At 38.2% G+C, this 17944-nt stretch overlaps 1 protein-coding gene across 1 annotated transcript in view; it reads left to right on the forward strand.

Moving 5' to 3' along the window:
* Positions 1-17639, forward strand: part of LOC108440285 (Fc receptor-like protein 5) — a 43111-nt gene extending 25472 nt beyond the window's left edge. The window contains exons 22-34 of the mRNA XM_037543680.1: positions 509-613; positions 2811-2846; positions 2981-3253; positions 3389-3670; positions 3761-4042; positions 8108-8386; positions 12052-12300; positions 12394-12513; positions 12619-12708; positions 13468-13542; positions 13758-13817; positions 16651-16695; positions 16973-17639. Of these exons, the coding sequence (XP_037399577.1) occupies positions 509-613; positions 2811-2846; positions 2981-3253; positions 3389-3670; positions 3761-4042; positions 8108-8386; positions 12052-12300; positions 12394-12513; positions 12619-12708; positions 13468-13542; positions 13758-13817; positions 16651-16682 (1883 nt within the window). The 3' untranslated portion in view covers positions 16683-16695; positions 16973-17639. The remainder of the gene's footprint in view (positions 1-508; positions 614-2810; positions 2847-2980; positions 3254-3388; positions 3671-3760; positions 4043-8107; positions 8387-12051; positions 12301-12393; positions 12514-12618; positions 12709-13467; positions 13543-13757; positions 13818-16650; positions 16696-16972) is intronic.
* The last annotated feature ends 305 nt before the right edge of the window (positions 17640-17944 follow it).

Consider the following 17944-nt stretch of genomic DNA (forward strand, 5'->3'; position numbering starts at 1 on the left):
TCCGATAAAAGTTTTAACGCGTTAAAGTCTTTGTAATTAATTAATCTAAATTAACGCGTTAAAGTCCCTAATATATATCATTACACAAACATAAAACGGTCCTTTCATAAAACGGAAAGATTTTTTTTCCACGTGTCCCAGCTGTTAGTTGGAACTTAGCAGGTTGAGAACGAGAGAGGTCACATAATTTTGAGTCCTTTAAGTGTTCCAGGACATAACAGCAATAAAGCTATATACATGGGATTGGACACACACACACACACACACACACACACACACACACACACACAACTTCATTTCATTAGTTTTATGAATTTCATTATTGATTGTGACCAGTCTGGTTGCCTTTGGAAGAACATGTGAGTTTTTCTCAGAAAAGAGAAGTAGCAAAACTCTGTGCAAGGAAATGAGAAGTTAAGCGGGTCAGAGACACACAAATATATATATAAATAGATATATATATATATATATCCTCTCTGTCTCTGTCTCTCTCTCTCTCTCAGGAAGTGATGGGTGTTGAACACAGAGCATTGTTCAGTCAGTCAGTCAGTCAGTCAGTCAGTCAGTCATTACGGGGCCAGTATGGAGTTCAGGTCTCTCTCTGTGATACTCTGTGAGTAAATGTTCTCTTTATGTCTTCAGTAGAGTGAGAGCTGCTGTATGAAGAGACTAATATTGAATCTGTGTAAGTGATGAAGTTGTGTGTGATGAGGTGATTGTGTGTATTTCAGTCAGCAGTCAGAGTGGAACACTACAGTTTCTGTTCTGTATGTTCAGCTTTATCGGTTAATCTATATCTGTGATATGAATGTGTATGTATTTAATTAAATGTATTTAATAGCGTATTAAGCTATTATAGCATCGTTACTGGCTATGATTTTTCACTCCTCAGATTTCAGCCCAATTTTACATTGGGTAGAAAACAATGACCATTAAGTGCCGTCAAGTCAGTTCCAACTCCTGGGGACCATATAGATGATGTTTCTCCTGAATATCTTGTCCTTTGTTTGGGATTCTTAAAGGCTGGTTCATGGTTCACCTGATTATCTCCATCCATCTTGTTGCTAGTCGTCCTCTTAATTTTTTTACCTTCAACTTTACCTTCAATGGTCTTTTCCAGTGACCTGGTTCCTCTCATCGTATGTCCATGGGTTCTGTTTGGTTATCTGGGCTTTGAGTGAGAGGAGAGGATTGATTTAATAAACTGATCCATTTATTTGTTTTCTTTGCCATTAAAGACATTCTCAAAATGTCTTTACTAGCACCAAAACTCAAAGGCATCAATATTTTTCCTGATCTGCTTTTTTGTCATCCTTCTTTTACATCCGTAATAAACCTCAGAAACGACCACAGCCTGGACAATAATCATTTTTGTAGAACGACATCTTTTCATGTTTTCAAGTTCCATTTTTTCTGCTAAGAGCTCTGTGTCGTATTTCTTGACTGCACAATAGTTTTAATAACTGATCCAAATAGGCAAAATCTGTCAACCACTTCTATATCTTCACCATGAATGCAGTCTCTCATTGCCATGACTTGTTTTCCTTATAGTAAGCTCACGTCCCATCTTTTCACTCTTTTTATTAACTTTGTTATTAAAACCTTCAGATCCTGATTTTCTGCTGTGCCTTGTGTCATCAATATATTGAGGCTTATTCATAGTAATTCCAGTCTTGAATTCTCAATCATCTTCCTCCAGTGCTACTTTACTTATTACCTGTTCAGTGTACAGGTGGAACAATAATGGGGACAGTATGAAGTTTGTCTAATTCATTTGCTGATGTGGAACCAATGTGTTTATTGATTCTGTCATGACTGTAGCTTGCTGATCAGTGTTCTGGGTCCTCTGTAGAATAATGAGATGCTCTGCTATGTCCATTTTCCTGATCATATGCCATCATTTTTTTTGTGGTTCACACAGTCAAAGGCTTTAACCTCTTAAAATCCCAGGCTTATTACACACTAACACTTATTATTTAGTAACTACAGAAAAGTAAATGCAAACTGCCTGAGCTATTTAAAAGTGACAATGAAACACATTGACTTCCTTCATTAATTCCTTAGATTTTTCAATCATTTATGTACATCAGCAGTTTTATGTCTTGTTCTCTGCCTTCATTGAACTCAGCTTGTATGTTTGGCATTCTTTGAATCTTTCTGGTCTCCTTTCTTTTGGATTGTGTTTTAAAGCAATAATTGTTGGGACATCTTCATACACTACAGACAGTTTGTTTTTATGCTCAGATGTTTAATAGCTCTTTCATACATCTTCTGCTTAAAAAAGCAATCTAATGTGTATTCACACCAGCTTTTGATTAGACTTTGTGCTTTCATTTAAGCTTGTTCAATTTGTATCATTTTTGTGATTCAACTTCAGCTGCATTTTTATGTATGAAGTGTTTTGCAAAAATATTATTACTAAAGCGACTAAAGTGACAATGATGAGGGTTAACAGTGTTGTTTAAGTTCTCTGATGGGCTGTAAAACTCTGTGGTTTTGGCCTGGTTCATCAGAACACTGCTGTCATGAGGCAGAAATGACTTCATACTGTAAATGTGAGAACTATGAGCAGCGCAGTGGCCTGAGTGGAAATGTCTTGTCAGCTTCTTGTGAAGAAAGTTTATTTCGGCAGTAGATAGCTTTGACAGTTTTATTAGATTTTCTTGTGTATATTTAGTCTCATATAGTATTTATTTCAATTTTCATGCTACTTTAGTTTTTAGTATGCTTTGCTCCTTTTTTCTGAAGAAAAGGAAATATTTTAGTGTTAACATCATGTTCTCTGTCTCTGTCTATTTTTTTTTTTGCAGTGTTGGTTTCACTCATCCAAATTGTGCATGCTGAAGGTGATTCATGTGTAGTAAACTGTTTATATTGTGCGTTTGGTTTATAACAGCCAAAAAGGTTGTGTTCCTTGATTAGCACATATGAATGTGAGTCCTGTTCAATGATAGATGTGTTTGTTGTTTAATCTTTACAGTGCCAAAGCCCCGTCTGACTGTGCAGCCTGACTGGCCACAGATATTCAGTGGAGAGAATGTTACACTCACATGTGACTTGCCAGGAGAGAAAGTAACTGACTTGACGTACTGCTTTACCAGTGATAACTCTCCAGCTCAGCATTCTGATGAAAAGCATTACATCATGAGAGACATCAAAGTACATCAGAGTTCCATATACAAATGTTATAGTCACAGAAACCATGACCAAGAAAAATCTGACTGGAGTAATGAAGTGACTCTCACAGTGATAGGTACATGTCTGGTGTGAAACTCCTGTAAAATGCACATCATTATAAAGAAACATTGTCATTAAATATATCTGAAATTCCCAGAGCAGTGTGTGATTGGCTGTTTTACAGTAATATTGATGTGATGTAATTGTACAGAGAGACCAAAAGCTTCACTCATCCTGTTGCCTACTGGACAGATGTTTAATGGAGAGAAAGTGACTCTCAGATGTGACATACAAGGACACACAGACACTGAGTGGAGCTACAGCTGGTATAAAGATGGTGACAGTAACCGTCCAGTTCATTCCTCTGATAATAAAACAGAATATTCCTTCAGTGTTGTAGAGTCTGACAGTGGTAAATACACCTGTAGAGGAGAGAGGAGGAGTGACTCTCAGAGATCAGAGGTCAGTCTTGCTGTTACACTGACTGTATCAGGTGAGTCTGTGGGTTGTTTTGTGATGTCATTCCATCAGGTGAGGTTCTTATTGTGTCTAAGTAAATTAACTCTGTGTTTCTGTGTAACAGACAGAGCTCAGGCAGTACTGAGATCTTCTCCACAGAGCTGGCTGACTGAAGGAGACTCAGTGACTCTAAGCTGTGAGGTCAAAGGCTCCTCTACAGGCTGGACATTCAGCTGGTACAGAGATAAAGATGAGCTCCTCTCAGACAGCAGCAGAGGAGCTGGAGGCTCCTACACACTCAGCCCTGTGGCTCTTAATCACACAGGAGTTTATGCATGCAGAGCAATGAGAGGAGAAACAACCTATCACACACAGTACAGTGATACACAGCCACTATGGATCACTGGTGAGGAAATATAGCAATAACGGTGCTGGGTTGGAGCACATTTGTAGCAAGTTTATGAAAGATTAAGATTAAGTATAAGATTTACACTACTTTTCTATTATTACAAATTATTAACAAATGATCTTTCTCTATCTTAATTTGAAGAATTATAGCAATGTCGCTGGTTAGTGTATTGTGGCAGGATGCAAGTTTGCAATTGTTTTATTATCATCATCAGATTTCAGAGTCTATAAATTGACTGAATCAAGTAGTTTGAAGACATCCATAATGAAAATAATAAAAAAGAACCCAGAAATTAGAGCAAAACATAAATCTAAAAACTGTATATATATACACACATTAATAAACTATCTACAAGGAATAACCAGAAACATGAAACCCTCATGGACAGTCACATTACTGAATGCAAAACAAGACACAGTGTGTTTTTCCACCATGCAGCCAAGTATGGTTATGAATCAGAACCCAGAACTATCCATACCTTGAATTAATTAACTGTTTGTTTCACATCACATAGCAGAACTGTAAATGCAGGTCTTTAGCTTTTGTGGTCAGATGAGTTCTCATTCACATCTGACCTTACAGTAAATATAAACCACAGTTGAGAAGCCTCAAGTTCTATATTACTGTTTACTCAGTATTTGATTTTACATAAGGAATCACAGACAGCAATTCTGGCTGTAAAACATAACATAACATAATATATCTTAATGGTGGTCAACTGATATTAGTGATACCATGTAGCTTTGACAAGTTTAACCACTGAGTGGTTTAGTTTATGACATTAACTGCCCAATCCATACCTTTCAGATAAGTACACTTGGTACAGCAGTGAGTGGAGTAACCAAATTCACTTTTATTATTCAGGTACAGTTCACCTGACCATGGAAGTAATTCCACAATTTGTGATTACGGATTTGTAACCATGCTGAAGCCTACTGCCCAGTGGAAAGACCCCCTTAGCCAACACAGTAGTGATCGCCATTCTGGCACTTTTCAGTGAGTCAGATCAATTTGTTCAGCTCACAAATAAGAGCTGACTCTTGTTGCTCCCAAATGACTTTTCATTTAGTGGCATTTTCAGTTTTTTATAAATTTTTTTTTATTTAGCCAATTTAGTGATATGCATTATGTTTGTTAAAAACTCTAATGTCAAAATAAATTCATTAACATGTTATCAACAATGACAGGTATAAGTAAAAAAAATGAAAAAAAAAAAACGATCAGCCCAATTGAAAACTACCATTACACTTGTTTATGAAGAGTTAATTTGCAAAAAAATGATCCTTAAAAAAAAAACACACAAAAGCTGACACAGCATATTCTGAACCCTAAATATGTCCAAATATTGTCCATTGTCAATTCACTACCAGTTCATGGTTTAGAGCACAGTCAAACAGTCAACAGTACCTGATGAATTTGTTCAGTGAATTAACATGAAGCATTCAGGTCAGGTGAGGGAACACTGCTATCCACTGTTGTAGGCAGAATTTCAAATTGCTGACTTCTCTCTACAAAGTGCAGCATGTAGGGCTTTATTTTTATTCTACTGCATTCAAACAGCGCACAGTCTTTTTAACAAAGAGCCACTTTGGGTTCAGTTAGTGTGAACAAATCCATACTGCACTTAAAGCGTAATATTGGGGTGTAAATGTCAGAACTCACATAGTGCACTATACAGTGAGCAGTTGTCACGAATGACCCCTCCCAGTCCTGTCCATGTGTTCATATTTTGGTTTAGCCCCCTCATTTCATGACTCCGCCCCTGATTGTCTCCACCTGTTTTCCACCTGTCCCTCGTTTTCCATGTGTATTTAAGCCCTGTGTTTGCCCCTTGTCTTTGCTGGTCTTTGTTGTTTGAATCTCTGTCTGTGTTGTTGGTATTATCTGCTGTGGTGTTTGTTCTGTTCTGCTTGTTCTGTTGAATTCTGGTGTCTGTCATGTCTGCCCCACGTTCTCTCCATATTGGCTACTTGAATCTGGACTGTTATGACTATGACCCTGGATTTGCCCTTAATAAATCTCGCTTATCTCAGCACGTGCGTCCGCCTCCTCGCTCCCCGTTACAGCAGTGAGCCATTTGAGATTCAGCCTTAGGATTTTTTGAGGTGTACTCTTATAGATCTTTAATAATGCATATTAATAGCCTATCTTTGTTCAGTTCTCAGCATTTTATCCACTTGTTTAATGTTAAAGAATGATAAATATTGCGCTTAAAAGAAACATTACATGGCTTTGTTTAACTCTGAAACATGAAATGACCACTGGAGTTTTCTGTTTTTGCCAAAAAAGTTACATTTATTTATTTATTTATTTATTTTTACTTAAACAATCCAATATCAGTTTTAAATTATATGATTTGGAATGCAGAAAAAATCCAAAACACATGTAATAAACATTGATTTAAATAGAGATTTTTTGCAAATAAACTCACAAATCATTCATATATACGCACCACTACACTATTCGTCCATTTTATCAGCTCTACTTTGTAGTTCTTCAATTACAGACAGTAGTCCATCTGATTTTCTTACTTTGTTGTTTTCTTAACCCCCTTTTACCCTGTGACCCCCACAGGACCACTACAGAGCATGTATTATGGGGGTTCAATCAATCTCAGCACTGCAGTGACACTGACGTGTTGATGGTGTGCGAGTGTGTGTTGTGCTGGTACAAGTGGATCAGACACAGCAGTACTGCAGGAGTTTTTAAACACCGTTCCCACTTACTGTCCACTCTACTACCTTTTGGATGTTAAGTCAGATATAGTAGGTCATTTGTTGTTGCATACTTTAGTCATCCTCTAGTCCTTTATTGTTGGTCATAGGATGCTCTTTTGGTTGGTGGACTATTCTCAGTCCAGCAGTGACAGTGAGGTGCATAAAAACTCCAGCAGCACTGCTGTTTCTGATCCACTCTGACCAGCTACTCATTCTCAGCACTGCAGTTTACACAAATAATACCTGCTCTGTGGGGGTTCTGACCTTTGAAGAAAAGGAGGCTAACATAGTATGCAGAGAAACAGATGGACTGCAGTCTGTAACTGGAGAAATACAAAGTGTAGCTATATAAGTTACTCTTATATAACTGACAAAATGGACGATTATTGTAGAGGTAGCACGTATATACATACATATATATATATATATATATATATATATACACTCAAAAGAGGACCCAAATATTCTGTAACTCTTGCTTGGATGAAGCAATCCGAACAAAACATTGTACTGCTCAATATATGGAGCTTCAAAACAAGCCCATGTCAGAGCGATGGGGAAGGCGCCGGACAGCCATCACAACATTTAAGCATACCCCCGTACATATAGACGAATGACACATATACACAGTTACAGAAAATATAATGTGTAAACCAGTTAAAGAGTCTACAGGACAAATCAGTCATGCTTGACTGGCAAGTCATCTAATTGATTTTTTAAACTACAACACCTAGGATTTTCCATTTCTTTCCCATTAGTCTTTTCCATCAATTCTGAAATAATTTATGTCATCTGAAGAACTGAAAGTTAATTGCAGGTTTATGCTATTAACCTTCCTGTTTTTGCCCTACTTTCAGCTTCATTCAGCTGTAGCAACCCCTATAAACTGAATGGTTTCCCTGAACATCTCAGAGACATTTAATAGAATAGAAAACAATAACACCAAGAGACAACTTACTTTTTTGACTTTACTGAAAAGAATAATGAATAAAACACCTGTTCTTAACTGAATATTTCTGCAATAAATGTTGTCACGTGAAAACATACAGTGAATAAATACAAACAAGAAAGACCTGGCAGTAATGAAAGGGCAGTGTATCAGAATAAACAGAGATTGGCAAAATGATAACGAGGTCCAAGGAGGTCCAAAACACATTGTTACTTTTATACTTCTAAACAGGGAGTGTTTAAGGCAAGTCAATAAAATTAAAGAGAACACAATATTTCAGTGTGTAATCTCTGTAATTCTCACCATCTAATTCTAAAATGTGTTCAGTACATGGGCTATAGTGTTAGAATGAGAAATTCACAGTTACATATATTGATTGTAATTTCTGTGTTTAAGGTGTTTCTCGTCCAGTCTCTCTGAAGGTCAGTCCCAGCAGAGTTCAACACTTTAGTGCTGACTCTCTCTCACTGAGCTGTGAGGGACAGAGTGACTCTACTGGATGGAGAGTGAGACGATACACACACAGGGAGAAGGTGTCAGATTGTTCATCAGGCTCGGGATCAGTTACAGGATCTACATGCAGCATCAGCTCCCTCAACACATCCCACACTGGAGTGTACTGGTGTGAGTCTGAATCTGGAGAGAGCAGCAATCCTGTCAACATCACAGTGACCAGTGAGTGTACATATGTGATTATGGTATACTGAAGAATAAGATTGTCTGCATTCAGAGAACACTGAGGACAGGATGAAGCTAAACTTGCACTTCAACTGCGCAACTGCTGCGTCATTTAAGCTGGATTAAAACACATGGATAAGTAGCTAATTTTAGTATTATGAGAAAAGAAACACAAGATAAAATCTAAATACTCAGTCATGAAAAGTATATCTGATTAGTAATGGTTAATTTATAAAGAATTATGTACAATTTTTACAAAATTATTAGATGGAATTCTTACACGCCCAGTAACCACTGATACCAACAAATACAAAGTTATCTGTGACCTAATCTATGTATTTCAGTCCTGGCTGTAACAAAGACACACTGTTAATGTAAAGGGTGAATCATCTGTTCTTGCAAAAGTAATGTATGGTGTTCCACAAGGCTCTGTTTTAGGACCTATATTATTCAGAAAATACACTGCTCAAAAAAATAAAGGGAACACTCAAATAACACATCCTAGATCTGAATGAATGAAATATTCTCATTGAATACTTTGTTCTGTACAAAGTTGAAGGTGCTGACAACAAAATCACACAAAAATCATCAATGGAAATCAAATTTATTAATCAATGGAGGCCTGGATTTGGAGTCACACACAAAATTAAAGTGGAAAAACACACTACAGGCTGATCCAACTTTGATGTAATGTCCTTAAAACAAGTCAAAATGAGGCTCAGTATTGTGTGTGGCCTCCATGTGCCTGTATGACCTCCCTACAATGCCTGGGCATGCTCCTGATGAGGTGGTGGATGTTCTCCTGAGGGATCTCCTCCCAGACCTGGACTAAAGCATCCGCCAAATCCTAGACAGTCTGTGGTGCAACGTGGTGTTGGTGGATGGAGCAAGACATGATGTCCCAGATGTGCTCAATCGGATTCAGGTCTGGGGAACGGGCGGGCCAGTCCATAGCTTCAATGCCTTCATCTTGCAGGAACTGCTGACACACTTCAGCCACATGAGGTCTAGCATTGTCCTGCATTAGGAGGAACCCAGGGCCTCTGAAGGATGTTGCAGGCAGCAGATCGCTCTCCACGGCGTCTCCAGACTCTGTCACATGTGCTCAATGTGAACCTGCTTTCATCTGTGAAGAGCACAGGGCGCCAGTGGCGAATTTGCCAATCCTGGTGTCCTCTGGCAAATGCCAAGTGTCCTACACGGTGTTGGGCTGTGAGCACAACACCCATCTGTGGACGTTGGGCCCTCATACCATCCTCATGGAGTCGGTTTCTAACCGTTTGTGCAGACACATGCCCATTTGTGGCCTGCTGGAGGTCATTTTGCAGGGCTCTGGTAGTGCTCTTCCTGTTCCTCCTTGCACAAAGGTGGAGGTAGCGGTCCTGCTGCTGGGATGTTGCTCTCCTACTGCCTCCTCCACGTCTCCTGGTGTACTGGCCTGTCTCCTGGTAGCGCCTCCAGGCTCTGGACACTACGCTGACAGACACAGCAAACCTTCTTGCCACAGCTTGCATCGATGTGCCATCCTGGATGAGCTGCACTACCTGAGCCACTTGTGTGGGTTGTAGAGTCTGTCTCATGCTACCACGAGTGTGAAAGCACCACCAACATTCAAATGTGACCAAAACAGCCAGAAAGCAGAAAGGTACTGAGAAGTGGTCTGTGGTCCCCACCTGCAGAACCACTCCTTTATTGAGTGTGTCTTGCTAATTGCCAATAATTTCCACCTGTTGTCTATTCCATTTGCACAACAGCTGTGAAATTGATTGTCAATCAGTGTTGCTTCCTAAGTGGACAGTTTGATTTCACAGAAGTTTGATTTACTTGGAGTTATATTGTGTTGTTTAAGTGTTCCCTTTATTGTTTGGAGCAGTGTATATGCTACCATTAGGCACCATTATCAGTAAACACGGCATACATTTTCACTGCTATGCCGATGACACTCAGTTATATATATCAAGCAAACCGGATGATAAAATTAAACTGGGCAAGATTGAGGACTGTGTAAAAGGATGCAAAAAAGCTAGTTCATGCATTCATTACTTTAATGCTAGATTACTGTAATGCCCTGCTGTCTGGATGTCCCTGCAAAAGCCTTAACAAGCTTCAGCTGGTCCAGAACGCTGCAGCCAGAGTCTCACAAGAACCAGAAAGTTCAACCATATTAGCCCAGTTTTATCAAACCTGCACTGGTTACCAGTTAAATTTCACATTGATTATAAAATTCTATTACTAACTTATAAAGCTCTAAACGGACTCGCCCCTCAGTACTTGAGTGAACTTCTCTCCCACTATGAACCATCACGCCTACTTAGATCACAAGGTGCTGGCTTACTACTGGTACCTAGAATAAATAAAGCTACATCAGGGGGGAGAGCTTTCTCATACAAAGCCCCCCAGCTCTGGAATAATCTTCCTGTTAATGTTCGGGAATCAGACACAGCCTCAGTGTTTAAGTCTAGGCTAAAAACTTACCTGCTGGAGTCTCTGCTGCTCTGTTTTACAGTAATCTGTGGTCAGCCACTCTTTACAGTACTAAATCTGTTTTTTCTTCTCCTTTCTCTGCCGAGCTGATCAGCTGCCCATCCTGTGCGTCTGATGCTGTTGCCTCTTCTGCCTTGATTGGTGCCGCTGCTCACCAGCCTTCTGGACCGGTTTGACCACCACTGAGCTTCTTGCTGTACAGCGCTGTGCAGTCCTCATCCTCAGATCTTTTCTTTTCCCACTTTACTATAATACTTCATACTAATAATGTTTGCTATCCGGTGTCGACCTTAGGAGGATGGGTTCCCCTTCTGAGTCTTGGTTCCTCTCAAGGTTTCTTCCTCTTTAGGGAGTTTTTAGAGACCCAAGAGGAGTCCACCACTCAACATTCCAAAAAAACTCTTCTGACCAGGCTAATAAAGGCATTAATAAAGTCATAATAAAGGCATTAAAGGCATAAATGAGGATCTTGACCTAATGTGCCATGGGTCAGCAATGCAAAAGGACCCATTTTCCCCTGTCCTGGGAGCCACAACATTGTCCATTTTATTGAAATAATATTTTACCATCGTGGATGAAAATGTCTTACTGTGTGGTAGCTAATGTCCTTGCATAGACTAAGAAATATATAAATGAAAAAGACAGACAGAATGCAACTGCTGCACCATTTAAGGTGAAACAGGAAAATTCAAACAAGAAGCTGGTGAATGAGATGCCAACTTCATCTTTGTGACTTAGTGTCTCTCTGAAGATTAAATGTATCTGGAAACCAACCTAATGCTAATGTTTGTCTTAAATCTCTCTTTACCTTTTCGTTAGCTACTAGCTAGATGAGACGTGATTTTTCTCATTGACAGTTTTAGAGCAAGTAAAGCACTAAATGATGCTGTACTGTGATTTGAGTTTGACACTTTAAATACACTCTCTTAACCTTTAGTCAACCAGGAGAATGACATTGAGATTAAAATTCTCGTTTACAAGTGAACCCTGTCCAAGAAGATATGCCTTGCCATATTCAGACCATACTAGTGAGATGTCCAACCATGTATAACTATTAGAATGTAAATTTCACCAAGACTTATTTATTAATAACATTTGTTTCAACCCAGCTCTTCATCACAACACAAAAAGCTCATTAATCAGTTTCATGAATTAGTTTAATATTTTCTCTGTTCTAGATAATAATGTGATTCTGGAGAGTCCTGTTCATCCTGTGACTGAGCGAGATCCTCTGACCCTGCGCTGTTTATGTCACCACACAAAGGCCTCAGACTGCATAGCTGAGTTCTATAAAGATGGATTATTGCTCCAGACTCAGACTACAGGAGAGATGACCATCCGTACTGTCTCAAAGTCAAATGAAGGACTTTATCACTGTAAACACCCAGAGAAAGGAGAGTCTCCGCAGAACTGGATCTTAGTCAGAGGTGAGAAAGTCATTATTTCATTTGTTTAATGTAAACAAATTTAATAAAAGGATAGTTTTATGAAGTGTTTCAGTGGAATTGGATATTTTTCAGTTTCTACAAATCCGGCTGATAAAGCTGCTCCTAATCTGGTTGGAGTAGTTGTAGGAGTGGGTTTTGCTGTGTTGTTCATCATCTTACTGATACTGCTGTGGTGCTACAGAGCTAACAAAGGTCTGAAACTCATTCAGCATGTATAAGATACAGAGAATAAAACTTATGATTCTTTACAGTTGTTTTTATATTGATCAGATTGTGTGTGTCTGTCTCCCCCTTCAGGACTCAAGCAGAACATTGACCAGATGTCACAGCAGAATAGGCAGCCAGGAGCTGAGGTCACTCAGAATGGACATACACTGAGACATGCTGGTTAGACAATGCATTAATGCCCATTTCGCTCTTTTATAATTTAACTTAACAGTAAGCCCTTATAAGGGCTGCATGAAATCAACAAAATATTAACAGTGTGATTATGTTTCTACATATTGCCATTGTGATATGCTTTCAGGTGTACATATATTAATCATTACATCTTTGAAAAGATGAAAGCAAGTCTTAAAAATGAATGAAAGCTGTTTAGGTAAAAGGTGGACACAAATGCTAAGCAGCATCTTCCACTGAATAAAGATGCTGTATTGTGTATCAGGTGATGCTGCGGATGGGTTCGGCAATGTCACTCACAGGTCATAACAAACAAGAAATCCTGGAACAAAGCTATATTCCGATGTCTCAAATGTTTTAATGTTTCATGTAATATCAAATATACCTAATCAGCAGATAGAATGTGTCTGCAGTACAGTGAAAATAATGTACACATACCAGTATACACCCCAGACAAAACACGTTTCATGGCATCTAATTTTTTCTCCATATCAGGGGAAGATATTTCAGAACAGTCATCACAGAATGAAAGCATGGGCTCAAACTCCAAAAGTCAGGCAAAGCTACAAATCTGGCTCTGTCCCTCTATAGCTATGTCACTCTGCAAACTGAGTAAATATCACATGTTAAATGATAACAGTGGTGCACTGTTGGAAGGGAGCAGGTACTATGGTATGTTTATGACAAAGTTAAAAGGTCAGCCAGAATATAACTGCATTTGCTTAGTTGTGTGCTTTATGATTGCAGATGTTGCCTCTGGATCCACAGAAGTGACTTATGCTGAGATTGAACTGAAAACAAAGAAACCAACAAAAAAGCGAGGTAGAATATAAAATAAATTTGTGATGTAACCTAGTGCCACAACAAATGACAATATTTCAGATACTCATGTTTAATTCAGTCTAGGTTTGTTATAGTTTAGGCATCCTCTTTTATTCTTGTATTTACTCTTGTATTCAGGTAATGTTCTATTTATTGAATTGGATGAATCAAACATCTTCCTGGAAGCTCACTCTGTGTTTCTTGCCCCTTTTTAGAGATGGCCAGTGTAAATGCTGACACTGTGTACTCAGAGCTGAAGCACAACACAGACAAAGGTAAGACCATTGGTCCACTTGGTAAAACCTCTAAGGATTGAATCTTGTTGTGGAGCCACTGGCACAAGATTAGATGACCCTACTTTGAGTATATGTGACATGCAGGTCACCAGTCAGGCAGTGATCTGCTATGCCATCTAGTGTTGATCCAATTCATCAAATGATATGTTTCAGTGCAGACCAAGATTCACTTCCTAAATGCTTGTGTGTAGCTATGTCAGCAAGTTCCACTGGTAAAACCATACTTAGTCAAGAGAGTGTTGCCCAAGTGATTATATCATTGATTCTGGATGTTCACTTGATGAATCACTGAAGGCAAGCAGTCTGTGAGATCTGTGCATTTGACTCATTGCAATTGGCAGGAGTGGAATGAGAGAAAAGGAATGAAAGATGAATGGAGTAAGAATAACGTGATCGTGAGTAGGTTTCGATTACCGTAGAGTGGAGGAGGAGTCTTCAATCTATCAGTTCTGTAGACCTGTGGAAGCTGCACTGATGACATCACAATGGATCAGAACAGAGCTGGACTATGAGCCATGATGACGTCATCAGGTGCAGATCTGAGAATATTTACAGTTTCTGAACATACTACAGTGCATTTCACAGCAACCTGAGTAGCAGTCTGTGGAGTCCATGTGCAAAGTTTGGTGTATGAGGTTTAAAAGTTGTAGAGGAGATGTGGGAATTCTGCACAAGAATACAAATAAGAAGGAATGTAGCAGAGGTAGAGCTACGTGGGCCAACAGTTGGATCTTGTTGTACATACAAAATAAATGGATTTTAATGGGACTAGAGATTAATGAAAGAAAAGATAGAAGTGTGATTAGTATAAACGGCAGATATGTGCTTTAGGTCATCGCTCTTGTCACTTTAAATTCAAGGACTTACAACATGAATAAGTTTTAATGTGGATGCCAGAGTGGAGGACAGGAAGGTGACAGAATACAGTTGGTACATTTTAGATAGTTACTTTAGCAGTAAAGAAAGTAAAGCAGGAGAGTTTAATGTGTGTTCGGCAGCCTATGCTGATGACATCACAATTACATACATGTGGAATTTGAATCAAGAATAATTTATCATCATGTAATTAATCTACTCAAAAAAATAAGTTTGCATGAATCTAATTCAACTATATCACACATTTCCATTCAGTCAAAAGTCAGCATACAAGGATGTTGTTTCCTCAACAAAGATTTCAGTGCAATTTGAATTTCATTGCAATGGAATTCCCTTTGGAGCAACATAGACAGTTTATATTTCAATGAAATGCACTTTTACTTTGTCCATTTTGTGTAAACCACTTGCTTAAAGAAATTGCACTTAGTTTATATTTTACATCAATGTATTTGCAGTTTGCAAGTCCATCAAGGCTTAATTTTTTGAATGTGGAAAATGTTCATAATTTGAGAAATATTAAAGTTATAATATAATGTGATAGTATAATTAAGACATGTGATCATCTGCGCTATGGCAGGAAAAGGTTTGGTGGATGCATCATGCAATTACATACAATGCATATTATAATTAGAAGCACAATAAGACAAATCCATACTCATTTGACAAATCCATACTCATTTGAATGCAATGAGCATTTTAACTAACATATGTCCACAAGGGGGCATCTTTATTGTTTGAAACATGACTAAAATATTAAAAGGGAAAGAGATTCCCACACACACACACACACACACACACACACACACCTTCTTAACAACATCTTGTGATATAAAAGGTACATCACCACCATTGTGATTCAAATAGTAAGACCACCAAATAATTGTTTCTAGAGGTATTCCACTGTGAGCACGTTAGAGTTAAGAGCTAAAGGGGCAGTGGCAATGGCAATAATGTAATAAGCTGAGTTGAATAAAATAAACTATTTTAATAGAATTGTATCAGTATAATGTATCAGCAGGCAGTGTCAGCTTATCTATTTGGTGTCCCAGGTGAAATTTTACTTGACACCTCCATTTGCTACATTGCACAATCCAAATTACCCATTTTTTTCTTAATAAATGACACTGTTTCAAGGCAATGTATTATCAACACTATGGGCTGTGATGGTCTGGATGAGTAAAATTGTGCAAATACAATACTTTCTGCTTTACATCACTTCCCTTACACATGAAGTATAAAAAACAAAGCTTTTTAAAACAGATGTATTCAGGTCAATAACAACTATGGGATTATTTTTTATAAAAGTAGATTTGCCACCACATACAAACAAAGAACTGATCCAAAACATCAACCAACTGAACTTGCATTTTTCCATAGTTACCTGAAGGGGAATCGCAAGATCTCCAATTTAATGAAGGAAAGTTTTGCTTGTACAAGTGAAGCACATAGTAACTTAGGATGCTTTCACCTTTACCTTCTGTGGTCTGGACCTTCAGCCTTTTCAGTGTGGTCTAAACCAGAATAGCTAGGGTGGAAGGTACCTCAGACCACAGTCTGGACAAAAGGACCAAAAATGGTCCAATCAAACGGATCACACTGATCCATGATTCATTCATCTGCAGTGTGAAAACACGTTTTGGATGGTTTGAACTTTGACCTATTACAGGAAGTTGGGGCAGGCTATTTTTTTAGAGCTTGCGCACTTGGGCAGTTGGGTATGGTAATGAATAAGCAGCACACTTTAAATGGTGCACAGACTCAGGGACCAGCCTCAATTCCAGGGACACTGGTGCTACCCTAGCAGTTGCCACCCTAAGCAACTGCCTATAATGCCTATAGCAGGAGCTACTTGTGGCAGCAGGATATGCTCAGTGAGTCAGAATTTCAAGTAAAAAAGAAATAAAATCACTACTTTTTCTTCCTCACCCCTCTGCAGGCAATGTTGCTGGACTTGGTGATTCGGACTAACTGAAAACTGCAGGTAGGAGAAATTCCTATATGATAAAACTAATCATTCCAATATTGCTATATAATAAGTCACATAATACCTTAAAATGTTTTAAAAATGTGTGTGTTCATTTCTGTTATGCACACTTTAGAGAATATATTATATGCATTCTAAAGCTGTAATGCCTGACCCTTGCTGACTTTATGGACTTAATATATTTTGATTGTATAAATAGATATTAGTATACTTATTTTGCATACTAAATGCATACACTACTAATAAGCTTTGTTTTTAATATGAACTTTTACAGGTCCACAAGGAGTGAGCCAAAAAGCAGAATATTGCTGAAGATGTTAAGAAGCTCGCGACCTTAAAGGAGGATTGGCTTAGAAAATGTGTGTGTGTGTGTGTGTGTGTGTGTGTGTGTGTGTGTGTGTGTGTGTGTGTGTGTTAAGAAGCTGGTCAAATGTGTCTTTATCCAAAATTATTACAGAAGGTGTGAGCAGAGTGTTCACCTTTTTCAGCTTGTGTCTGGTCTAAGGGCCAATTGTACCAAGACACAACATTTATGCATTTCTGCTGACTGTGACAATATAGCCCATCTGTGTAGAAAGCTTTTTCCATTGCTGATTTTCTAAGTGAAAATAAATTAACATATGCTCTACAGAGAACAGACTTTTTACTTGACATTTTAATGTACAATTTTTACTGTTTGTCATATTGGGGAAAAAATGAAACAAAATGTAGCCTGAACAAAAGTTATTGCAGATTTTGTTTAATATGTTAAACTCACTAAAATGGTCAGAAATGTGCTGTTTGTAATTGGAATTGTGTTCAAAAACTTGTTTTCTATAATTGCCGTTTTAACTTGTGTAAAAAGTCAGCTGTCTCTTTCATTGTGTAACAACATCATGATGAATGAATCAATAGTAATGTTCAGTAATTACTTGCAATAAATTCTGGAGATGCTCTTTCTACTTTAGTGTGATTGAGCTCTGATTTGATAGAGATGCTGCAAGTCATAACTAACAGTGGATTAAAAGGACCTGTACTGACTTTAGGAGAGTGAATTAATCATTGATGAATATGAGCTTCCACCAAAGCTGTAGTGTTAAAAAATAAAAATAAAATAAAATAAAAAGATAGAATAGAATTCAAAAGATCAAAAAGACATGCACTGGCATGGAACAATCTCATTTAGACATAACGTTACAATTATTGTGAACTTAGTATGCAGGATTGTGATCTGGCATGTTCACACTGTGCATTACTGTAAACCTCT

The sequence above is a fragment of the Pygocentrus nattereri genome, chromosome 2, assembly GCF_015220715.1.
Source record: "Pygocentrus nattereri isolate fPygNat1 chromosome 2, fPygNat1.pri, whole genome shotgun sequence".
NCBI lineage: Eukaryota > Metazoa > Chordata > Actinopteri > Characiformes > Serrasalmidae > Pygocentrus > Pygocentrus nattereri.